At 34.6% G+C, this 27,362-nt stretch overlaps 1 protein-coding gene across 5 annotated transcripts in view; it reads right to left on the bottom strand.

The window, feature by feature from the left end:
• LOC115885013 (rho guanine nucleotide exchange factor 7) overlaps positions 1 to 27,362 on the bottom strand; it is a 45,987-nt gene that overhangs the window by 17,266 nt on the left and 1,359 nt on the right. For all 5 annotated transcript variants that reach the window (XM_030903785.1, XM_030903770.1, XM_030903763.1 and 2 more), the window contains 6 exons: positions 15,990 to 16,107; positions 12,876 to 13,017; positions 11,339 to 11,557; positions 3,083 to 3,281; positions 272 to 368; positions 64 to 188 (listed from right to left, as the gene is read on the bottom strand). In XM_030903785.1, coding sequence (XP_030759645.1) covers positions 64 to 188; positions 272 to 368; positions 3,083 to 3,281; positions 11,339 to 11,557; positions 12,876 to 13,017; positions 15,990 to 16,107 — 900 coding nt within the window. The remainder of the gene's footprint in view (positions 1 to 63; positions 189 to 271; positions 369 to 3,082; positions 3,282 to 11,338; positions 11,558 to 12,875; positions 13,018 to 15,989; positions 16,108 to 27,362) is intronic.

Raw genomic sequence — 27,362 nt, forward strand, 5'->3', positions numbered from 1 at the left:
AATAATAAAATAAACAAGAAATTATATTAAATAATCACAAAAAAACGCAAAATTAAAGCTTACCTCATAGATAAAGGCACTTAACCTATGACTGACTGAGAGTATAACTAATGTGGTAGGAAATAATACAAAAATTCTGTCGTGATGATTTGATCCAACTGCTACACTTCCCATGTAGATGATCTCACCTAGCAAAGAAAGAAGAATGTTCATAAAACAACCATAAGAATATATAAATAAATTTGGGGTTATGACCAGACGGGTATATTACCTAAACTTGTAAGACTAGGTCCTTCCCATCCTCTAACAGGACCAGTTAATACTTGTAGCTCAAGTTCCTTCTGTCTTCTAGTAGCTGTGCAAGTGGTCTAAATAAATAAGTCAAAACTAAGAACTGCAAAGCACATCAATAATTTATAATACGAAACAATTCAAAATGATTGAAATGGTTGGCTATTGTGACTTTGCTCATTTGGTTGCCATCAGCTATTATCAATAGCGCTAAAATAATCGAAATAGTAAATAATTGAGTATTTTTTAATGATAATTTAATTTAGTTTTAATGATAATTTAATTAGCGTTTTTAGTAGTGATTAAAAAAACGATTAATTTCAATAATCGAGTATTCGAGTTTTAAGCGATTGCAATAACCGAGCGATCACTAGAGCGAAATATCGCTCGTATTTAAAAATACGGTTTTTCGTCCGTCGCGCGTCGCTTGTTGTAAGTACTCGTTAACGCCAAGCGCCAAGCAGTAAGTTGCGTGCGCAAGGCACATATTCTTTCGGTAATGAATGGCAAGTAGCAAGCGACGAGCGATTCGCTTGATCGCTTGATTTAGTTTTATTTCAAAGCATTGTCGATGTAGGTCGTAAAATTTTGTCCCTCAGATACGCAACGGATAAATATACAGGGTGGTCCGAACTGTATTCCGGAAACTTCGGTAGCATATTCTGCAGATAAAATAATTAAAAATGTTTGTATAAATGTATGTCCTAAAATGCTTAGAGATACAGGGCGTAGAAGTTTCATTTTTATTTCGATTTTTTTCAAATAATTTCTGAAGTAACGTCAATATTTGGATGAAGATTGGTATCTAGTAGTTTTTTGATATAAGAAATTTGATTTTGATGTCAATATGACTCCTACTAGTAGAGGGTGCCACCTACATATTTTTTCACTGGTTTGAAGAGTAATACCTTTTCGTCCGTACCTGTATAAAACTACTGAGTAAAAAATATACATTTACGACGTTTTTTACATGAAAAAGGTCTCTTGGTAAAAATCGCTACGAGTAATGGTTTTCGAGATATTTGGAATCGAAATTATCAATACCGGTCATCGTTGACATAAATTATAGTCTGTCCAACGACAAAATCCTTGACAGTGATAGATGTGTCTGTCATTTTAATTTCAAAGTAGTTTATTTTATTTTACAAAGAAATAAGTTGGTACAATTGGAACGCATAATGTTTAAATTTTGAGTGACAAGTGATTACTTCAAAATATTGTGAAAAAAAAACTGTATAAAACTGAAAAAATCTAATTTTGGTTAATTAACTTTAATCTTAATTTGTTTTTGCAGTACTAAAATGTATTATTTACCTATCGTGTGGTGTTATTTTACAGATAATCCAGTTTTTGGTACCATATTCGAGATGGTATACAACTTTATTTGTGGCAAATACAACTCTTTGGCCATAGTCCCTGGCAAACTGTGTCTCTGGTGGTCTCTGTGCACCGAATATTAACCGTAAACTATGGTCTGGATTAACACTTAATTTTCCCTCGAGTTTTCCTCCACTTAATTTTAAAAAACACGAACACAAGTAACAACACAGTCCAAAATGCAAAATGCAAAACATTTATATAGGTATCGAAGTCATCTGCTTTTTTTTTGCCATCGTCTGTCGAAATCTTACGGAAGAAAAAAAAAAGAGTATAACATGTTGACTAAATAGTTATTAGACTGAAATCATAAATTTGAAATGTTTTTGTGCCAAAAGTTCAACAGAAACTGTTTTATCATCATTTTTTGCAGAAAAATTTATGATTAATTTAAAAAAATAAAAATTTCCTAAATTTATTATTTCAGTGAAATAACTATCTACCCAACGTGTTTATTTTTCGTCAATAATGACATGTATTGTCTATTGCCATTCTCAATATCTTAAGAACGGTTGCTCGTAGTGATTTTTACGAAGAGATATTTTTTACGCAAAAAGTCACAGAGATGTATATTTTTTCGCTCGGTAGTTTTATACAAGTACGGAAAAAAAGTTATTACGCTTTAAAACAGTTAAAACACATGTAGGTGATGCCCTCTACTAGTTAGAAGTCGTATTGACACCAAAATCAAATTTCTCATGTCAAAAAACTTCCAGACACCAATCTTCATCCAAGTATTGACGTTACTTCAGAAATTATTTAGAAAAAATTGAAATAAAAATGAAACTTCTGCACCCTGTATCTTAGAAAGTAAGCATTTTAAGACATACATTTATACGAACTTTTTTACTTATTTTTATCTAAAGAACATGTTGCCGAAGTTTCCGGAATACAATTCGGACCACCCTGTATATACGTACGGAGTATGTCACATTAAAATCGGATTTCAATTTATTTCATTCTAGGATCGTTTGCGTTCGTCGCTCGTAACTCGTCACTTGCATCGCTCGTTAATAATCGAGCGATGTCGGTTATTTCAATAATCGAGTACTCGAGCAAATTTCGAGTTATAACATCACTAGTTTTTACATATTTAATAAATTCTTAAACTCTGCTCAATAAAGGCAATTCTGAATTGAATAAAAGTTACTTCGCCGATTACATTCAATTTTTACCTTGTATTGAATACCGCGACAAAAATACATTATGTTAATATTCTTTTTTATGTTGAACACTGTAGTTGTATTGAAAAATAGTATATTTTACATTGAAAAATATGACAATTTGACAAATATATATCAAAGTTAAAACTTTTAAAATTTACAAGAAGAAAAAGAAAAATAATAATAAAATCCTCTAACACAGTATTGCCAACTATTTCAACCATTGTTGATCGCTCTGTATATGAACTTACAGCTATATCTTTATAAATACTGACGGACCGCTGAGTGTCACCTCTGTCCGGATGACACTCCTCCACGTGTCGTTCGAGTTCTTGTAACATTCCCGAATATTTGTCCAGTCTTCTAAACGGTTTGCTTAACATCGTGGTCAAGACTAAAACACCCGGACTCGCTGCTCCTCTTGACTCCATATATTTCGTCAATTCATCCCTACATAATTCAAATATGTTTAATTAAAAGGATGCACATGATGTTTATTAAACAAATAACCATATTTAGGTCATAGATATCGATAAAAGAAATATATAGTTCGTCCAGCGAGAGGATATCTGATAGTTACAGTTGATATCTGTCATTTTAATAATTTTTTTTTCATTTCATTCATAATTTTTTATCATTGAGATATGATTAAAAATACGATTTGGGCATCTTTTAACCGGCCAGGACAAGACACTAAAAACATTGGACGATCAAATCTATTTTTCCAAGGCCTCTTGATTAAAAATTAGTGTTTTTAACACAGCCATGGCATTCTAGATTGAAATTTAAAATAGAATTTGTTTTTGAGCGACTATGTCAAAAATTGACGTATGATATGTCATTCGATTCAGAGTGTCATTTTCTATCGAATAAAGTAAAAAAATACCGAGGATGCCATTTAAAAATCAAAAGTTGTAGTCATTTCCGGTGAAACCGGAAGTGACCGAAAACGATTGAATACGTCAATCAATCCCAATTTATGTCATATATTAACACACCAAATCTCGTTGTTTTATCTGAAAAAATAAAAAAGTTACAGGGGTGAGCCACTTTTGAGACGCACCCGGTATACACAAAGTTTTACTTGATAGGTTTTGCCTGAACAGGTAACATTGACAGGTAAAAAGTTATGTATAGACGGAGCTTTATATTTAAATGAGGTTTTATTTAATAAAAATTAAAATCAATTTTTTTAAATCCATAAAATGATGTTTTGGTTTTTCAATGGCTATTAATAGTGTTGCGAGCCGGTGTGGACTCGACCTAACCTCACAATATGGCCCGCCCTCGGACGACCTTAACATCGCATAGACACCGCAATGATTCATTCGTTCGAGAAGAATCGAGACCCACTAGAATGGACTAGTACATACGAGAACATTCGAAAACCTTCTCTATGCGCCTAACGATCTATGGACTATTCTAGATTTCTTTTACCTGTCGGTATAAAAGCCGGCGGCAGTGGCCTAGAGGGGGCAGTTATAAAATTATGGAAAATTCCCAGGATTTAATCAATACATTAGAAGATAAGACCATCGAAAATTCTAAAGATATACAGGCCAGCTTTAATAATAAAATAGTAATTTTGGAAGAAAGTTTTAACAATAAAATAACAGAGATTGAGGAAGATTTAAATAGAAAAATCAAAATTTTAAGAGAAGAAATAGCGAAGTCAAATTCACCAAAATGTCAAGAAACATCGGAGGTGCCGAAACTAGGCGAAAATAAGTATATCTCAAAGTCAGTTATTAAGCCTCCACAGTTTGACGGAAAAACCGCTTGGGCCAATTATTTTTGCCAGTTTGAGGCCGCTGCGAGAGCGAACGGATGGACAATCGCTGAAAAGGCTACCGCTTTGACTGTCGCACTGCGAGGAGATGCGACTGATATCCTGCAGACACTGTCACCATCGGAACAGGGAGATTATCAGCAATTGGTACGACATTTAGAAATGAGGTACGGCCAAGCTCATTTGGAACATGTCTATCATTCCCAGCTAAAAATCGCATTCAAAAAGCAAATGAATCTCTGCAGGAGTTTGAAGCCGATGTAGCCCGTCTCGTTCGCCTTGCGTACCCTGCTACGCCCGAGAATGTTATGGAGCGCTTAACAGTACAGGCTTTTATTGATGGTTTACGTGACAACGAGACAAGGCAAACACTTCTTTTAGCTCATCCAACGCATTTGGGAGATGCCCTAGCACGTGCACTGGAATTTGAGGCCGCGAAAGAATGCTCTAGGTCTCTAGGATTTGTACGGGCTGTTGAGGAGAGTTCCGACGATTCCAAAGTGGAAAGGATTGTGCGGAAAGTACTGGATCAGTATATGAGCAAGAAGGGGAACACAATTGAACCAGCGGTGGACATCTTGGTGTTACCAAGACATTTGGCAAGCTGCGTGAACGGTTCTACTGGGTGAACTGCAAAGAAGATGTGAGGGCCTGGTGTAAGAAATGTGACATTTGCGCAGCCATTAATGGGCCACAAAAGCGTGGTAAAGCCCCTATGCGCCAGTACAATGTTGGTAGTCCCTTCGAACGAATAGCGATCGACGTGGCTGGTCCTTTCCCGGAGACGAACGATGGCAACAAATACATTGTGGTAGTAATGGATTACTTCAGCAAATGGGTCGAGGCCTACGCGTTGCCAAATCAAGAAGCGTCCACGATTGCTGATGCCCTTGTTAAAGAATGGATCTGCAGGTTTGGTGTTCCCATGGAGCTTCATTCAGATCAGGGAAGAAACTTTGAGTCCAATCTGTTCCAAGGCGTCTGTGAAGTCCTGAACATCCGCAAGACCAGGACGACTGCTCTACATCCACAATCCGATGGGATGGTTGAACGCATGAACAGAACTATCAACCGTTATCTGGCCAAAGTAGTCTCTGACCACCAAAGAGACTGGGACAAATTTCTTCACCTGTTCCTGTTGGCCTACCGTTCATCCGTCCAAGAATCTACAGGGCAAACTCCAGCCAGCATCGTTATGGGACGGGAAGTGCGCCTACCCTGTGATCTGAAATTTGGTTGCCGACCGGGAGAAGAAGTCGCCGGAGAAGATTATGTCCACACACTACGTCAAAGGATGGACGACATTCATCAGAGAGTCCGCCTAAATATTCAAAGTGCTAGTGACCGAATGAAGGAACACTACGACATTCAAGCTGAGCATGGAGGATACCAACCAGGGAAGTTGGTGTGGCTATATAACCCGCAGAGACGTCGTGGGTTATCTCCGAAGCTACAATCCTCGTGGGAAGGGCCATACGAAGTCATGGATAGAATTAATGACGTCGTATACCGTATCAGAAAATTGCCAAAAGGAAAACCGAGGGTAGTCCATTTCAACCGTTTGAGCCCCTACCAAGGCGAAATAGAAGATCGTGCTGGGACCGTGAGAACCTGCAGCTTTGATCCCCCTGATTCGGAGATGTCCTTTGACGATTTCATGGCCCGATACAACAGCAGTGAGAAGGCTCGCTATGGTGTAACCAAAGAAGATCAACGAGACCTCTTTTCCGTGCCTCCTGATTATTCGCTCGCTCATTGTGTGGCTCGAGATTTGCGGATGTCCAGAGGAATCGCTGCGACGTTCAATGAGAAGTTTGGGCGTGTCGGAGAACTACGCCGACAGGATCCAGAGGTTGGAAGCGTCTTGAGGCTAACCGACAATGCACATGGTCAAGCAAGGCACATCTTCTACCTGGTCACCAAGGAATGGTCCCCGAGTAAGCCGACTTATCTCAATCTATGGAAGACCCTGATTGAACTGAGAGAAGCCCTGCTAAACAACAACATTGCACGATTAGCCATTCCGAAGCTGGCGTGTGGACTCGATGGTTTGAGTTGGCGTACAATCCGGAACATGATTGAAGTCTTGTTCAGATTTACGGGAATCGAGATCCTCGTTTGCTGCTACAACCCAAAGCTGAGATCGGGAGAGAAAACTGTAGACTGCTATTTCTACCAGACTTCGCAATGTACCAGGGGCCAGCTTTGCAATACCTTCATTCACCGTATACATTTCGGGACGAGCATGTGCCTAAGAAGGGGGCAGTGTTGCGAGCCGGTGTGGACTCGACCTAACCTCACAATATGGCCCGCCCTCGGATGACCTTAACATCGCATAGACACTGCCGCAATGATTCATTCGTTCGAGAAGAATCGAGGACCCACTAGAATGGACTAGTACATACGAGAACATTCGGAAAACCTACTCTATGCGCCTAACGATCTATGGACTATTCTAGATTTCTTTTACCTGAAAAATAAAAAGTGGCCTAGGGGGGCAGTTATGAAATATACAGTTGACGCGCTAAAATTCAAAATAAATTTTAGGTTTTAAATCGTTTGTAAATAGACAGGTATAAGTTATTTATCGTTATTGTTTTTGTTAATTAGTGTTAAATAAATAGTGTTTAAATAAATTGTGACTTTCTATCCACACGGAACCGACGAAAAACGTAACAATAGTAAAATAAAAACACTATATCACCACAATAGACCAAAACACTTTTACTTTTACACTGGACGTGCGTTTCGGTAACCATGTCATCAGTAGATGATTAAAACTGCTGAGTTTTAATTATTGGTATTGTGGTGATTTAGTGTTTTATTTTGCTGTGTAACACTAAAGGTTCCAACCCCCCAACTGTAAGGCTATTAATAATTAAAGCAAAAAGCTAAAATGTTATAGACAAATGCGTTACGAAGTGTGGGATCAAAATAAAATTATACGGAGAATTTCCTAAACATTAAAAAGCTATTTCGCATTTACGATTGCTAGCCGTTGACAGGACTAATAAATAGCATTGAAAATAGTTTTAATTGTATAATAGCCAATAAAAATGTAAAACGGTCCACAGACGATAGAACATGTAGTACCAATAAAAATTTTTGGTCGACTAAACTGTTTTATCATATTCTGGCTATATATCGATTGCTTAAAAAGCATGTAGTACAGTTTTTTTGGACGTACAAGTTTGAACGTGTGTATCTACTTGTTATGTTGATTGTTGCTATTATATTTTAGTACCCCTCATTAAGTAAAGTCCACCCAATGAGCCAGGGAAGGTTTCGACAGATGACATCGAAAAATGACAGAAAATACAATTTACGTGAGCAACCAGCTACGCCAAAACACCGGCTTCCGATAGATCACCGAAGTTAAGCAAAGTTAGGCGATGCGAGCAGCTTGGATGGGCGACGGTTGTTCCATGGCAAGACTGTAAAATCTATTGACACATACTGCTCATTCACACCGGTTAAAGACCGAATGAGAGCGGATATCTCGTGAGTAAGTGTTGATTAGACACTCGCCAAGTCGGTGGGTTATTGACAATGATATGGCCGAGGACCGCGGTTCGGATTCCGAGTAAACAAAGTAGGCCCGATCCAGATCAGCCTTAGTAGAAAAAGAAGACGTTAACTTAAAATACTTTTTGGGCAACGGCCCAGCTACATCGAAACACCGGTTCCCATTAGAACACCGAAGTTAAGCGACGGAAGGCGATGCTAGTGGATGGACGGGTGACCGGTTCGAAACTTTGCATCGTGCTGTTGTCCAAGGGAAAAGTGTAAAATCTATTGATACACACTGCTCATTCACGCCTGTTCAAGGCCGGATGAGATCGGATATCTCGTGAGTAAGAGTTAATTTAGACACTTCCTAAGTCGGTAGGCCATTGACCATGATATGGCCGAGGACCGCGGTTCGGATTCCGCGTAAACAAAGTAGGTCCCGTCCAGTTTAGCCATTGCAGCAGAAAGGAGACGTTAACTTGAACCTCACAAAATACTTTTTGTATTATGTTAATTAAAATATGTTAATGAACTGAAATAAAAATCTAATTTCTGATGAGCAATTTGCACCTTGTTTTAAAATAATCGCCCAATCGAGCATGTTTACAAATAAATGCATGAAACTATGAGAGATTTATAATGTGATACCTAGAATACAGGCTTTAATAATTAAGTTTCAAAAATAAACCTTCAACACTTTATATTTTACTAAATTTTGAAAAATAACTTTGTTAAGATGTTAATTAAAATACAACGCTGAAATGTAAAACAAATTTCCACGTCAAATTGTAATAAATTTACTGAAAAAAAATGAATAAAAAATTTACCATACATTTTTATTTTTAAAGGCAAATAGGTCAAAAGAAAACACTGTATCTTTTATTACATCTATTTTTGTCAAAGTATGACACACGGATTCTTTTTGTCGGGATTTACGATATGAAAATATCAATTTAGTATCGCTGGCTCTTTTTGCTTTGCTTATATTACTTTTAAAAATAGAAAAATATGACTGATATTTTTAGATTCCTTTAAACATAACTAGAAATATATTGCGAAAATATTTGAGGTATTGCTATATAACATAATATTTCCTTCTTTGTTTAAAATAATCGGTCCTTTAGCAGCTTGGATTCGTTAAAAAATAGACCGTGCATGATAAAATTTATAAAAAGTAAGAACTATAAATATTATTATTGAAGCTTGATTATTTTAATGGTATTAAAAGAACGCATTAATTTTTTATTCAAAAGCTCTTAAAGTTGAGAGAAGAAATCATTGTTATATCAATGGTTAGGACTATAATCTTACCAACGAAAAGATGCCTTACAGTGACAGTTGTTTTAGTCATTTTAATTCAAGGTAAATTGAATTTTCTGTCATTTTTTTGTCATCTATTGAAAAAAATTATAGAAAAAATTAATTTTTAAATAAAGTAGGTATAGAATTCCGCCATCTTGCGCAAATGCACGCTTATTACTTGTATGTAATAATTGATGTCCACTGCAAACTGTCGGTGACATATAGTTCAGTCATTGATTTCATCAAAAAAGGGGCCTGCTTGGAAAAAAGTCCGGAAGTATTGAAAATTTGTAGGTTTATAGGTTTTGGGGTCCCTAAGTTAAAATCCATAAAATGCACATTTCCAGACTTGCCGCCGGCGCCGCCATCTTGCCAAGATGGCGCCCAAAATTGGTATTTTGAAAATATCTCGAAAATTATGTGTTTTTCGCAAACATTTGTGGAGAGCAAAATTAAAGAGAATTAAATTTCCTATAAAAATGGTTCTAGGAAAATTTTCGCTAAAGTCAACCGTTTAGGCACAAAATTCCTGGAAATTTTACAATTTTGCGCAAAGTATGATATGTATAGTCGATTTTCCGAAATCAAATGTCGACTAGGGTTCACTAAAACTAGTTTTAGTTTAGTTTCTTCAATTTTGTCATGAAACAGTGGCGTATCATTAATTTATAAATAATTGTCGTGCTGGACACATTCACTGCGAATTTACCACCAGGTAACGACCATTGGTCTGGTTGTACCAAAGATGCCGAAAAATGGGGTTGGAAGAAAACAAAAACAGGCATTACTCCAGTCACAACGTTGACAGATCCAGCTCCAAAATTCCTATTGGCATTTTTATCCTGTAAATGCAAAACCAACAACTGTGGTAAAGCCTGCGGATGCAGAAAAGCAGGATTAAAATGTTCAATGATTTGTGCATACTGCAATGGGAAATCCTGTCAATGAATGACATTGAATGACGTCACTGAAGTGTCACTCGACGAATCCGATGAAGAGGAGTTGGACTTGCCTGTAGATATCCCTCTGGCGGCTAAAGATGAAGAGTTGGACGAATTGAGGACCAATTGATGAGCCCAGCACAGCAGACACGATCGACTTTGATCCAGGATTGCCAGGTCTGTCGGGCTTGTGCAGATAAGTTAAAGTTTTTAATTTACTTAGTATGGTAGGCGTCCGGGGAAACCACGTTAAAATAAACGCGCTATGTACTTTACCTCTTGGGTGGTGTGGAAACAAGTACACATTTTCAATAATTAAAATTAATTATTCATAAATTAATGAGCGAATTAATGATACGCAACTGTTTCATGACAAAATTGAAGAAACTAAACTAAAACTAGTTTTAGTGAACCCTAATCGACATTTGATTTCGGAAAATCGACTATAATAAAGGTATCATATTTTACGCAAAACTGTAAAATTTCCAGGGATTTTGTGTCTAAACGGTTGACTTTAGCGAAAATTTTATAGAACCTTTTTTATAGGAATTTTTATTTTATTCTCTTTAATTTTGCTCTCTTCAAATGTTTGCGAAAAACGCATAGTTTTCGAGATATTTACAAAATACCGATTTTGGGCGCCATATTGGCAAGATGGCAGCGCCGGCGGCAAGTCTGGAAATGTGCATTTTATGGATTTTAGTTAGGGACCCCAAAACCTATAAACCTGCAAAGTTTCAAAACTTCCAGACTTTTTTCCAAGCAAAAATCCTCAATGACTGAACTAATACTAGACATTGTAGAATATAAATTCAACAAAAATAGTGGGAAAATAGTATATTCAAATCTAGAAAACTAATAAAATATATAGGAAATACTTGAATAAAAATGTAAACTAAAGCTAGCCGAGTAAAGTAGTCTCTAATAGAATAAATAATTTTAAAGATATTTATTTCAAAACGTACTTGTACTTATCCAAAATCACTACAGCTCTGGGATGCAGCGAACAGTAGGTCTGATGGACAGTCTTCATTTTGGGCGCCCAATTCAAAAATAACTTTCCCACCCTTTGTTCACTTCCAGGTTTGTTGTACTCTTGTTCCACCAGCATGAGCAGCTGTTGGTGGGTCTCAAGAACCTCTTGAATATTGCTGGTAAGTTGTTTATATTCATCCTGGGTTAATCTATAAGAAACATTTTTTTTGTAATTATTAGTGTTTATGTCGTGATGAGTACTGTTACCTCCAAGAACAGTCCAAGATGTCTAGTAAAATAAAAAGTTTAGTAATATTTTCAAATATTTTATAGAAATTGAGGAGTCCCTCATTTTACGCGGCGGTTACACGTTCCTTGAAAACATCACTTAAATAGCAACGGCGTATATTGAAAGAAATTCTCTATTTCAAACTTCTTTGTTCAATTTTCAAAGATCATGTGTTATGGTAAGTCTTTTGTGTACTTTTCAGTGTTAACTCCTGTGGTGCCGGAACTACATCGTCAACTCTTTCTTTAGTTTCGTTTTTATTCTCCACTTCTTTAAGTTCTTCTTCAGTGAGTTCAACAATATTTGATTTAAGTACGTGTATTACATTTTCCTGATGCGTTTATTAAATCCCTCTACATGCAATGACTTTTCTAAATCAGCAAATTCTTTAATTTGGTCTCTGATACCAAGCACCTGCGCATTTATAGGTAGCCAATATCTATGTTGCTGTTTCTTATCCTATGCTACATCTCGACAACTTATTCTGTTCTCGTACTGAGTTCCATACATATAAAGTTTTCCTATCTAAAGGTTGATTCTCACTATACCTTCTGTTTCCATTCCATATCCGTTCCGTATTTTTTATTGTATTGACGCTATACCTAAGTTTCCGTTCCGTATCAGCTCCATACTTTTTACTGTGCAATTTATATCATTACAAAAGTTTTATTTTAAAAATTTGTATCTTTTGAAAAAGGTAATAGATTTAATTAAGAGGTGAAAGAATGAATAAATATCAGCAAAATTTTAAGAGAGCTGGTACAAATGTAAGAACTTGACAACGCTGTTTCCGATACGCTTCAGTCCGTCTGCCAAAAAAATGTACGGAAGTAAAGGATATGGAACGGAAGGAAAACGGAATGGATAGTGTGTATTGCTTATTCATTTACATGATATAATATTTTATGTAAACGGAAGGGAGCTGATATGGAAGGTATAGAGAGAATCAACCTTAATATGGAATTAATAAAACCGCTTATAAGTGAAGTCACCGGTGTCAAAAACACGTATAAGCGAATAAATTGCCGGGTAAAAAGAGAGACTCCTGCAGTTTAAAAAGTTTATCTAAATTAATATAATAATTCTCTAATTATTGTAATATAAATAATTCTCTAATTGTTGAATAAATAATTAAAATGTTTATAATAAAATAACTAAAAGTCTACGGAAGGAGCATATGAGAATTTAATTATTAATAAACCCAAGGAATTCTTCAGAAATAGTTTATTTGGACTTACATTGTATTCTTTTCCAAAGGTTGAAGAAAATTTGTCACTAGACCTTCTAGTTCCTGCACATGCGCCTTTTCGGAATCTATGAGATCTTTCAATACAACACTCTTGTACTGATTTTCTTGTTGTACTGCAGGCTTGGCAACATCTACAAACACAGGACATCATTAACATATCTTACTACAGGGTGAGTCTTAAATAAGTGCAAATATTTTCAGAGCTGGTAGATCTCGATAAAAGAAATATATTTATTCTTTACCGTTTTTCAATAAATCCAAAATAACCGAGTTATTTTACTTTGAAAATTTCCAAAAAAATAATTTTTTGCTAAAATTCTGAGAACCACTGGATCTTTTCGGGATTTTCTTTCTTGTAAATTTAATCTACTACCTATGTTGCCATATTATCAAGAAATTATGTTTTTTAACTAGAAACTAAAAAATACCCAAATTTAAAAAAAAAATTTAGCAAAAAAAACTTCTTTCTTCTGGGGTCGAAATATACTATAGTCTGTCCAACGAGAAGATCCTTGACAGTGATAGATGTGTCTGTCATTTTAATTTCAAAGTAGTTTATTTTATTTTACAAAGAAATAAGTTGGTACAACTGGAACGCATAGCAGGAAATATTTAAAATTTGATTGACAAGATGACAAGTGATTACTTCAAAATATTGTGAAAAAAACTGTATAAAACTGAAAAAAAATGTAATCGATTATTTTATTTAATAAAAACGGTATGTGTTAATACAAAACAAACAAGAACAAGACACTACATACCAAAAAAATATAAAAAAGAACTATTATATTTACTTTCAAGCTTTATGAAACTACCCGCATTTATGATTATATTTATCAATATAACTTATGTACAAATACAAATTTGTAATATTCCACAGGTATAAATAAAACAACATAGGTAAATAATGGGTAAATACAACAAACTATTTTATTAATAATAACACCTACCAAATTTTATACCTTAAAGGTTGATTAATTAACTTTAATCTTAGTTTTTTTAAACCAGTACCTTTTGACATTATTTTTCTGCAGTACTAAAATCCATACCTATCGTGTGATGTCGATATTTTACAGCTACTCCAGTTTTTAGTATGTGTTTAGTTTGATCCTTATATACGAGATGCACTTATCTACGACGAAATGGTATATAAATTTTATCGATGGCAACTTCATTGGTGTATAAGACTTTCTGCCTGGGCAGCGTGTATTAACCATAAACTGTCCTCTGGGTCTACAGTTAATTTTCACTCGATTTTTCCTCCACTTGACTTCAAAAGACACAAAACACACGTAATAATACGAATCAAAATGCATCATCTTTCAAAACGCAGGATATTTAACAAAAGTTGACACAAAATTATAACCTATAAAATTTGGCAAGACTTTGACAAGCGTCAAAAATGACAAAAATCTAAAGGCGAGTTCATACGCATCGGCGTCAGATTTTGTAGTTCATCGTTTCCCGATCCAAGCCAATAAAATTGAAATACGATCTGTCATTTTTTTAAATAGCCAATAAAACTGGTTAAAAACAACAAGACACGACGCATGACGGATTTATATTTAAACCCATCCATAGATAACTTAAAAATTATTAGAAACTTTTTTTAGTAAAATAAATAGATTGGTATGGGACGTCATCTGCTTTTCTTCTGTCATCGTCTGTCGAAATCTTACCTGAGAAAAAAAACAGAGTATACCCCTAAAAATATTTGCACTTATTTAAGACTCACCCTGTATATTCAGAACCTCAAAATTAGTGAATTCAATTATGCTTCATTCAGAACTATGACGTTAGTGGAATAAGATAGCAAATTCCATTATACTTTACACTTAAAAGTTTACGATCATTCACAATATTAAAAAAAACAATTAAAATTAATAGAACATCCTAGGTAGCTTGCGGTAGTCAGTTGTTTCCATAGAGAAAGCCTAATAATTAGCTTTAAAGCAATTAACTTTTTTTTTCTAACAATAATTTCTGTTTACAGATGATAATCAAAGGCCAAAATTACATTACTCATCAACTCATTGCCTTTTAAAGAATATTCTTTAAATGAATATTCTCGTATTCATAAGCTTCTGTTAAGAAAGACGTTTTGAGAATGTCTTCTGTCAAAATAAACTCCAAAAAAAAACAAAGACGAAAACCGGAAATTTCAGTATTTCCGCTATATTTCCGGAAGTGACAAAGATAAGTTCAATTACTAAACGTATTACCATTGGACTCACTAACAGACAACTTTGCTCTAGATCTATTTCCTAGATCCCAATGGCGAGAGTCGAATTTTAAAACACCTTGTATACAATATTATTTATTAGTGCGTGGCCCCACATGATGCGTACAACCTAGCGAAGCGTAGAGCGGAGAGGACCGGGAAGCGTTTAAATGCATTGAAGTAAATGGAAGTAGCCCCACATACAGGTGCGTAGTTTTCTATTGTCCGCTCTACTCCGCTCTACGCGTGCAGCTATGTTAGGCCACAGCCTTAAATACCGTATGATCGAATAAAAACGGCGTCAGCGATGGCTATGAAATGAAGATCGCTGTCATTTTATATGTAAATTTATATGGGAAATGTCATCGATCGTCATTTCCCAGCCAACTGGACGCCGTTTTTTCTCGATCATACGGTAGTTCTTTCAGAGTAAGTAGATCGCCGAGAATCGACAGAAACCGTCGGCTCTTTTGATGTGATGGGACCAAATTTTCTTTCTCTCTCTTTTGACTTGTTTGACAGATAGACTACGTAATTAACTGCTCAACTTATGAAGTGGTCCTATAAACATGGTATACACTGCTCATAATTTGAAGTTGAATTAATTATAAAGTTTTATACATATTTTTTTGTTTTGTTTTATCCATATTTCTAAATTTGAATGTATAAAATATCTTACAGCTAATAAATAATTAAAAAAACGATTCGTTGCCTGAGGTATACTTGAAATAAAGTATACAGAGATATTTGATAAATGGCAACAGTGGCAACTTCGCTTCTTCATATGACAGATAACCTACTTATTTGGCGCAGCCGCAAAGAAAATTGAAAACGGGACTGTCGCTACTCGTCGTTTACTTACTCTGGTTCTTTTCAATTTACCTTTACATTCCTTTACGTAATTGCTAGGGAACCATCCTGTCTTGTCATTGAGGGTACCCTCCCACCAACCATCATCTTTCTGCGTTACAGTGATCACATCTCCTTTCTTAAAACACAACTGAAACACTTTCATTATTAAAAAAACACCCAAATCACACTCGCGTGATAATTAGACTTTGAATTTCAAAATTAATTTAAAAAAACTAAACAACATGACGTAAAATCATTCCTCCATCTTTTTTGTAAACACTTCTTTAATTAAAAATGTTTATTTTTTGGTACAATAATTATCAACAGTTGACAACCCATTGACGAACTTTTGATTACTTAATTGTAGAGCGATATAAAAAATGAGAGAAGATCTATTATGATGTTTGGATTATTTTTAAAATTAATTCTGATCTGATAAGATCGTGCAATAAATTTTTGCGTGCCTATAGATTAAAGATAAATTTTATCGATATTATTATAATGAATGAGTCCAAGACAATTGTTATCAGTTTCAAATTGTTTAAACATGTGTTCGTGGGTAATAAATATATCAGTATGGGATAATCTCCCTTTACAATTAGTTGAATGCTAAAAACATAAATAAATAAAAAATCCTATTTTTTTCTGCAAGGTATCAGTTAAGCTTCATTCAGAACCTCGCAATTAGCGGAATAAATTAGTGGTTTTAATTACACTTTATACTTTTTAGTTTACGATCATTCACACTATTTAAAAAAACACAATTAAAATTAATAGAATATCTCAGCAATAACTTGCGTTAGTCAGTTAAAATATCTTTAGTCTTATAAAACAATCAACTTTTGATTTCTAACCACAATTTCTCTTGACGGAAGATAATCAAAGGCCAAAATGACATTTCTCGTAAATTATGAAGTATACCTACTTAGTAGAAAAGTTAAAAGTTTGATATCTTTTTCTACTAATTTAAAATGTCTGCCACTAATTTTGACGTTCTGAATGCTTAAGAAGCTTCATTCAGAACATCGCAATTCGCAGAATAAATTAGTGGTTTCAATTAGCGTAGCACTTTGTTCCTCTAATTTGAATGTAAGTATTCAGAACGTTAAAATTAGTGGCAGGAATTTTCAATTAGTGGAAAAAGTTAACAAACTTTTGACTTTTACACTAATTATACTTTGGCCTTTGATTATCAGCCGTCAAAATGTTGTTAGAAACCAAAGGTTTATTGTTTTATAAGCTAAATATTAGGCTTTCTCTATGGATACAACTGATTACTGCAAGCTGTTGCTTGCAGGATATTCTATTAATTTTAATTGTGTTTTTAGACACTGTGAATGATCGTAAACAAAAAAGTATAAAGTGTAATTGAAACCACTAATTTATTCCACTAAATTGCAAGGTTCAGAATGAAGTTTTACATTAAAATTAAAGGAACAAACTTCTACGCTAACTGAAACCACTAATTTATTCCACTAATTGCGAGGTTCTGAATGAAGCTTTAGATTTTACTTGTCAAAATTCTAAAATTGTCATGGTAACAAAGTTCTTAGAAGGAAACTATAATATATAATCTGTCCACTGAGAGTATACATGACAGCCACAGCTGTCTATAGTTTTAATTCACAGGTAACTTGTTTTTTTTTTTGTAATTTTTTGGATGTCATCTGTCGAAATCTTCCCTGACTGGGCAGATTTTGTAAATGAAATTATTTCATTAAATGCCTTTACTGAAGGAAATCAAAGGTTTATATACAAGAACATGATATATCGTTTGAAAGCAATTTAAATGCCTCTTTTAATATTCTACATTGTAAATTGTATGGGAGGAATCACCGCGACCTTAGAGATCTATTGTGTTCCCCTTTCTTGAGTTATAACTCATCATACAGACTGAAGGCTTTGACAAAAAGTCAGTATCTGAGAGGGTTTTGAAGAGGTTAGTTCTCCATTTCCGAAATCAGATCTAAGTCTATGGCACGAATGGTTGTCGTCTCGGCGCACTCAGTGACGAGGTGTTCTAATATTTCCCCATTTTCCCTACAGGATCTGCATTCGCTGTTGTTTCTTAGCTTCAATCTACTGATAGTGTCCTGTTAAAACCCCGTGACAATCCGGAGATTATACCTACTTAAATGAAGGAAAATCGTTGATTTTTCTCTGAGAAACTTCTTCGAGTGTCTTAGACCGTTGGAGAATTCCCATTCCAGATTACGGATTAGGATGGTGTCTTCCAAGTTCCCGAGTTCTGGTTTAAGTTGGTTTTCACTTGGGAAACAGAACGGTTCTGGTCTAGTTAGTGAAGGGTTCGCTCCTTTTCTAGCTAGATGGTTTGCTTCTTCATTACCTTCTATTCCTTGGTAGGTTGGCACCCAGTGTAGGAGGACTTTATTTTCTTGTTCTGAATGAAGCTTTAGATTTTACTTGTCAAAATTCTAAAATTGTCATGGTAACAAAGTTCTTAGAAAAAAACTATAATATATAATCTGTCCACTGAGAGTATACATGAAAGTCACAGCTGTCTATAGTTTTAATTCACAGGTAACTTGTTTTTTTTGTAATTTTTTGGATGTCATCTGTCGAAATCTTCCCTGACTGGGCAGATTTTGTAAATGAAATTATTTCATTAAATGCCTTTACTGAAGGAAATCAAAGGTTTATATACAAGAACATGATATATCGTTTGAAAGCAATTTAAATGCCTCTTTTAATATTCTACATTGTAAATTGTATGGGAGGAATCACCGCGACCTTAGAGATCTATTGTGTTCCCCTTTCTTGAGTTACAACTCATCATACAGACTGAAGGCTTTGACAAGTCAGTATCTGAGAGGGTTTTGAAGAGGTTAGTTCTCCATTTCCGAAATCAGATCTAAGTCTATGGCACGAATGGTTGTCGTGTCGGCGCACTCAGTGACGAGGTGTTCTAGTATTTCCCCGTTTTCCCTACAGGATCTGCATTCGCTGTTGTTTCTTAGCTTCAATCTACTGATAGTGTCCTGTTAAAACCCCGTGACACTCCGGAGATTGTACCTACTTAAATGAAGGAAAATCGTTGATTTTTTCTCTGAGAAACTTCTTCGAGTGTCTTAGACCGTTGGAGAATTCCCATTCCAGATTACGGATTAGGATGGTGTCTTCCAAGTTCCCGAGTTCTGGTTTAAGTTGGTTTTCACTTGGGAAACAGAACGGTTCTGGTCTAGTTAGTAAAGGGTTCGCTCCTTTTCTAGCTAGATGGTTTGCTTCTTCATTACCTTCTATTCCTTGGTAGGTTGGCACCCAGTGTAGGAGGACTTTATTTTCTTTGTAGGAGGACTTTATTTTCTTTGTTCTGAATGAAGCTTTAGATTTTACTTGTCAAAATTCTAAAATTGTCATGGTAACAAAGTTCTTAGAAAAAAACTATAATATATAATCTGTCCACTGAGAGTATACATGACAATCACAGCTGTCTATAGTTTTAATTCACAGGTAACTTGTTTTTTTTGTAATTTTTTGGATGTCATCTGTCGAAATCTTCCCTGACTGGGCAGATTTTGTAAATGAAATTATTTCATTAAATGCCTTTACTGAAGGAAATCAAAGGTTTATATACAAGAACATGATATATCGTTTGAAAGCAATTTAAATGCCTCTTTTAATATTCTACATTGTAAATTGTATGGGAGGAATCACCGCGACCTTAGAGATCTATTGTGTTCCCCTTTCTTGAGTTACAACTCATCATACAGACTGAAGGCTTTGACAAAAGTCAGTATCTGAGAGGGTTTTGAAGAGGTTAGTTCTCCATTTCCGAAATCAGATCTAAGTCTATGGCACGAATGGTTGTCGTGTCGGCGCACTCAGTGACGAGGTGTTCTAGTATTTCCCCGTTTTCCCTACAGGATCTGCATTCGCTGTTGTTTCTTAGCTTCAATCTACTGATAGTGTCCTGTTAAAACCCCGTGACAATCCGGAGATTGTACCTACTTAAATGAAGGAAAATCGTTGATTTTTCTCTGAGAAACTTCTTCGAGTGTCTTAGACCGTTGGAGAATTCCCATTCCAGATTACGGATTAGGATGGTGTCTTCCAAGTTCCCGAGTTCTGGTTTAAGTTGGTTTTCACTTGGGAAACAGAACGGTTCTGGTCTAGTTAGTAAAGGGTTCGCTCCTTTTCTAGCTAGATGGTTTGCTTCTTCATTACCTTCTATTCCTTGGTAGGTTGGCACCCAGTGTAGGAGGACTTTATTTTCTTTGTAGGAGGACTTTATTTTCTTGTTCTGAATGAAGCTTTAGATTTTACTTGTCAAAATTCTAAAATTGTCATGGTAACAAAGTTCTTAGAAAAAAACTATAATATATAATCTGTCCACTGAGAGTATACATGACAATCACAGCTGTCTATAGTTTTAATTCACAGGTAACTTGTTTTTTTTGTAATTTTTTGGATGTCATCTGTCGAAATCTTCCCTGACTGGGCAGATTTTGTAAATGAAATTATTTCATTAAATGCCTTTTACTGAAGGAAATCAAAGGTTTATATACAAGAACATGATATATCGTTTGAAAGCAATTTAAATGCCTTTTAATATTCTACATTGTAAATTGTATGGGAGGAATCACCGCGACCTTAGAGATCTATTGTGTTCCCCTTTCTTGAGTTACAACTCATCATACAGACTGAAGGCTTTGACAAGTCAGTATCTGAGAGGGTTTTGAAGAGGTTAGTTCTCCATTTCCGAAATCAGATCTAAGTCTATGGCACGAATGGTTGTCGTCTCGGCGCACTCAGTGACGAGGTGTTCTAGTATTTCCCCGTTTTCCCTACAGGATCTGCATTCGCTGTTGTTTCTTAGCTTCAATCTACTGATAGTGTCCTGTTAAAACCCCGTGACAATCCGGAGATTGTACCTACTTAAATGAAGGAAAATCGTTGATTTTTCTGAGAAACTTCTTCGAGTGTCTTAGACCGTTGGAGAATTCCCATTCCAGATTACGGATTAGGATGGTGTCTTCCAAGTTCCCGAGTTCTGGTTTAAGTTGGTTTTCACTTGGGAAACAGAACGGTTCTGGTCTAGTTAGTGAAGGGTTCGCTCCTTTTCTAGCTAGATGGTTTGCTTCTTCATTACCTTCTATTCCTTGGTAGGTTGGCACCCAGTGTAGGAGGACTTTATTTTCTTTGTCTAATTTTCTACATAGTAAACATATGATTCAATTTAAACATAGAACCTTTGACCAGTTTTAGTAGTAAATACAAATAAGTATATTTTTTTATCCCCTTGCATGATATTTAATATTGACATAAAAGTGCATGACAAGACATACAGAACGAGGGCAATGCAGGAGGTGGCAACATTGCGGGCTTCCTTACATCGACCGTCAAGAAATTTTAGGAGAATGAACCTGCAGTAATAAAAAGTTAAAATTTCTCGGATAATTTTAAAAGAAAAAAATACAATTTACATTTGTTTGAGGAAAACCTTAAAATTTCTTCTTTCATTCATTTTAAAGAGACCACTACTTAACGGCCCACTACTCAACTTTATGGCCTTTCCGCTTCAAACTTCTAAACAATAATCATCATAAAATTCGAATTTTCCAGTTTACGAGCGAATCCCAATAATTTAGAGACGCGCTATATACCACCGCCGTTAAAACATTTAACGGTTTCGCGCTTATTTTTAAACAAACATGCCTATAAAATGCAGAAATCGAAATTTTTAGAAGTATTATTTTTAAGAACACGATCACTTAAATGAAAAACCATTTTTGTTTAATGGATTTTCATTTTTATGATGAGTGATATTTTTAATTAGATATTTTTCAAAATCAAATAACCTTAAACGAATTAAATGACATATTACTAATTTTTAAAAATGGTTGCTTTGATGCCCTCTAATGGACAAATGAAGCACGTTTGTATAGAGGTAAATTGTGTTGAATTAACTTATTTTGATTCCACAAATATGTAGTAGTACCACCGTTGTATGTCAATGGAATATTAGTTTACCCTATATTAAAGGGGATTAATATGCAGAATCAGTGGGAAGAAACAGCTCACAATAGAACTCAATGGAGAAGAATTGTAAACTCAGTTGACAGCGACAACCAAAAAGTAAAGAGGCAACAAAGCAATGAGATTTTTGAATGTCCGGAGTGCGGAAGAGAGATAACATCACGTATCGGGCTTTTCAGTAACAGAAAAGCCCATGAAAGAAAACGTCTTGCGTGACCATCTTCTGATGCGTGTCAAATACTCGTCAGCGAGTAATGGCAGTATGTATGTATGTAGTAGTTCACCCTATATGTGACCATTATTTTTGGATTATCCTATAACCGCTGCTGGTATACTGCCATTATTAAGAGTTAATTTTATATATTTTATAACACTTTTATTTATTATTTTATTTATAGTAATTATTTACTTTCAAAAATGTGCCAGGCCATGTGGCTAATGCAAGCTTATTGTTAATTCGAATAAGTAAATATTTAACAAATCTAACCTAAGCTGCATATACAGGGTTCTAACGTCAAACCCGTTCACTACAAGTACCGTATGTTATAAACAAATTGTGCATGAGCGAAAAAAAGGCGTCAAAGACGGCTGGTGAATGACAATCGATGACAATTTTGGCGAGATCGATCTCTAGACGTCACTTACTAAAAATTGATATAAAACTTAATAATTAGAACTAATTATAGAAAGATTAAAAAAGGATAGAACGTTTCCAGACACACAAATAAAAATCTATTTACAAAAAATCAGTTTTACTTAATATAAAAATAAATTACAACCTTCTAAAGGCCAACTGGCAGTAAGCGCCATTGAAAAATAAAGAAGAGTATAGGCCAAGTAGATAGCATCTAGGGCTTGACCTCGCCAAAATTATCATCGATTGTCATTCTACAGCCGTCTTTGACGCCGTTTTTTTCGCTAGTTCTAGTTCAGGGTGTATTTTTTTAGAATTGTTTTTCACTTTTTATCGTTTTCTTCTTCTTTTTTGAAGAAATTTTTCGTATTTTAAATAGTAGCTTCATTTATATAGCCTAGTATTATACAAAGTGTCCAAAATATACGCGAGATATTTTTCTTGTATAAAACTCTCATCAATAACATCGTGAAAATTTATACACAGATACAACTAAAATCTACGAGAAAATTGTGTTCCAGATAAGATCATCCGCTACAATCTAAATTAGTCATTCAATCTGAAATAATATGACAGTTTTTTCCCAGAATTTATAGGTTCTAGATTTTCTAGTTTCCAAGCCAATGTAAGTATGTAAAATATTACATTCGCTTTAAATCGTTTTTGTTGTTGCCATAAATAAACTGATTGTAAACAAGTTAATGAATATTTTGCGGCATGCGTGTTTGATTACGAGTGTTATTATTTATGAGTCCCCTAAGGTACACTAATTATTTTTTAATTATAGAATTGCGTCAGAACAAGTTTTTTGGATTCGAATCTACTGTAAAAAACTTAATAAGAATAAGCGCAAAAATATTCACTAGGTGCTTGTTAGAAATTCGGAGGGGGGTTTTCATAGGTTTTCATATACATTTTTTTGAAGTAATTTTTTCTCTACAAAGTTATTTGGTTATAGAGAGTAACATAAAATCACAATATTACAAAATCTGTGACGAATATTAGTCCCGAATAAATGTCCTTCAATTGAGTTGTAGTAGTTTTCTCTGAAATTTTGCTATTTTTCTCGTTATTCCGTGGTAGAAATCAAACGCGCATAAATAAACAAGAAAGAGTAAAATAAGCGTTTATATTTTCTATTTATATTCTTTGTTATAGTTCCAGGATGTCATTTTTTATATAAAAATCTGAAAAGAATTTTTAAATAAATTGATGGAAATACTACCGACGTATTTTTGTATTTATAATTCCGAATATATTTTGAGATATTTAGTATTTTATATAAATTATACAGGGTGATTCACGGCCATGGCACGTTAGACGTTTACTAAGAACTGGTTATAGAATTTTGTTTGAAATAATTTGTAGAAATGTTCTTCATAATATGAATTTATGTATTTACTATACTATCGTTGATTGAAGAAATAAGAAGATGCGCAACAATATGGATGATTTCGTGGCACAAAACCTGTCCGAGATGTAGCTGGCGATACCGTCGCCGTTAGTCAACCTGTCCGATATTTAGTTTAGCTCTGCGCCGCTGCGCGCTGATGCGCAGCAGATAAAGAATACTGTACCGTAGTTCTGCTTTCAGTCGATATAGTGGGTGGTTGCCGGAGACAGTGTTGCCAGAACTACGAATTTTAGGTACAGTACGTTAATAATACGGATTTTCTATCATTAAACAATTTAATATAATATTATGTGATTAAACATAGAACGGCGTTAGAGTTAGCTTGGAAATGAAGATCGCTGTTATTTCATATGTAAACTATTATGGTAAATGTCAATAATCGTCATTTCCAAGTTAACTAAACGACTTTTTTCGAACATTCAAAATATTCAGTACCTATAAAAGAATTTTTATTTTTGTTGTTTATTTTATGTTTAACACGAATAAATGATCAATACATAAAGGCGGATTTTTCATCGAAAGATATTTTCGTTAAACATATTACAGATATTACACATTTTAATATGGCAACACTGTCGCTTTCAGTTCAACACGGTCTTAGATATGCCTTCGCTAGCCGAATTAGAGAAAATTAGTGTTTAGCCGCAGAACGAATAGAGCTCCACCGTAAAGCACTTGAGACGTAAGGGGAAATCAAATGAGCCTTGTCACGAATTTGCCCATTAGGTTGCGTATCTTCCCAATTCTTTTAATCAACGATACTATACTATACTAGCCCCGGTCACTTAATCTGCGTGGTCTGTATTTTAATACTTTCCAGATAGATAAATATAAATGATCGGTTGACAGACAGAGAAACAAAATAAAAAGCGGCATACAGTGTTGCCGGTTTTTTACGTTTGTAAGAAAATGTATGTAGAAAAAATAAACTATTTTAAAAACTTTCAAGCATATTACTGAAATGAAGATAATATGTCTAAGCTGAATATAATCTATTACAGCTCTAGAAAAATGAATAACTAATTATTGTGAAACATAAAGTTTCAACCCTAGATGCAACATTTTTCATAAATGCCTATTTGTGCGGTTTAAAATTTTGATGCAAAATCCGGCAATACCGCATAGAAAAAATGTATCAACCCAACTTTTATCTGTTTTTAATGCATTCGATTTTTTATTAAGCTGTCTACATAATTGTCTTAAACGTTAAAATCCAGGCCACGCAGTTTCGATGACCAGAACGGTATATACATATTTTCCTGGAACGTAACCTCCGTGTAAATGAAGGACTCATGCACTTTTGGAACAAATCCCTCGTTATTTTTTTGCATCTATCATTGAATATCACGATGCAAAAACTTTAATTTTCTTGAAATTCCTACTTTCGCTATTCTCAAGGTTCGTTTTGAATATAAATTAAAATATTCTATTAATAAAGGATCTCAGGCTCAAAAATAATTTACTGAAAATATTAAAGTGATTTATCGATTTCATCCGGCGACAGATTTCTTGGATAAACATTTCTCGGTCTGAAGATTCAAGCTTCAACAGTAATTGCCTTATGTATGTACGTTCAGTATTTTTTCTCTTAAGCGCGTTTTGTAAGATAAACATTTTTCAAAGTTAAAAATAAACTTCTAAAATAGTTTGTTACATAATCTTGCGGTATGAAGAAATGCTCCAATTATATATTTGAAGAATGTCAGCAGCTGGTAAAGTGAGATATAGTTTAACAGTAGTTAGCCAGTTATGCCCGACATTAATAGCTGTTAACTTGACCCTAGCCTTACCAGCTGCTAACAGGTCCTTTTGAATTACAATACATTTTTAGGTTTAATTGTTATATGTCAGCATTACTTATTTATATTTTTCAGCTGGCTATCGGCCTGTTCCACTGCGACCTTTTCAGATCTATTAGGGTCGTCTTCTGATCGTTAGCTTACATTCTCCAGTCCTGTCCTTTTCAAAAAGTCTAGCAACTTGGAGACTGGACTCTCCATATAGCTCTTTGTCAATGACCTATCATAGTACAAAGAACCGCAGATTTGTCCGGCTGTCGTACCGACATAAAATATGTTCTATCGTTTTTCATATGAATCATTGTCAATATTGACAATATCAGCACATGGATTTGACCGTCAATCCCATCAACTTTAGATGCTTTACATTAAGCTTACAATGTCTTGTTAGTAGACCCACTACAGCTTTGACTGTCTTTTTGCCTTTGCTTAAGAACGTAAATTTTGGCGAATGTATTACTATACATTTTTTCGCCTATCTCTGCCCTTGTGAAATTTTCACCCATTCTAAAGATTTCTTGGCCACCGTTTTCAGGCCACTATTGTGACTGTTTTTCAATGCCGCAGAAGGGTTCTGGGCCTACAAATAGGTATTGGATCAGCCTTGTTTAGCCATCTTATCTGCCTTTTTGTTACCCTTGTGACCCTCGCGCCTTGGTACATATTTATATTACTTATTGTAATCTGTATGTGAGAGCAAGAAGTACAATCTGATTTACATACTATAAAAAAAAACATTGACGATTCTGTAAGATGGCTGGTTTAAAAAATTAAATATGGAAAAAATATACACAACTTAGGATAAACTATACACGACTTAGGAATAGTCTTTGTTTATTTTTGAAAAATATATAAAAACAAATAATCGTTTAAAATATTAGATTATCTTGATTCAGGAAAAAAAACCTCGTCAAATTGCGGAGCAGATTATAATTCGAAAATCGGTAGTATTTCACAGAAACAAAAAGACCAATGCAGATGAGTTCATTAAGATATCAAATTAACTCCATGTTGAATAATCAAAAGGCAGATTAATGATTACGCCTTGCTACAATGTAGCAAGAAATCAGATTAATTTTGATTATTAAACGTTATTTTCGACAATGTTTTAGTTAAAAAAAAAAATAAAATTATATTATTTTGTTTTCGATTATAAAACTCGAGTTTTATAATCATCTGCTGATGATGCTAACATGGTTAGCGAAACGCGCGTCCAGTGTAAAAGTAAAAGTGTTTTGGTGTATTGTGGTGATTTAGTGTTTTTATTTTGCTGTGTAACACCAAAGGTTCCAACCCGCAACTATAATGTTTTAGTTGTTTTCATTTTCTAAAGAAATAAATTTAAGTAGCTCCAGTAATCCTAACGCCTCGATAATCCGGGCCTCTTCCGGAACGATATCTGCCTAGACTACTGAAGTTATATTGTATATACATGTATTAAGTAATTATGGATGTATGTATATGGTTTTAGTGCTAGTACAAGATTCTATTCTATTCTAAGTGTTTTAATATATACATATATACATACTAGCTTCTCTCTGCTGACCTTATACTTATAA

The sequence above is a fragment of the Sitophilus oryzae genome, unplaced genomic scaffold (genome assembly GCF_002938485.1).
Source record: "Sitophilus oryzae breed Bouriz unplaced genomic scaffold, Soryzae_2.0 scaffold_111_pilon_pilon, whole genome shotgun sequence".
Lineage (NCBI taxonomy): Eukaryota > Metazoa > Arthropoda > Insecta > Coleoptera > Curculionidae > Sitophilus > Sitophilus oryzae.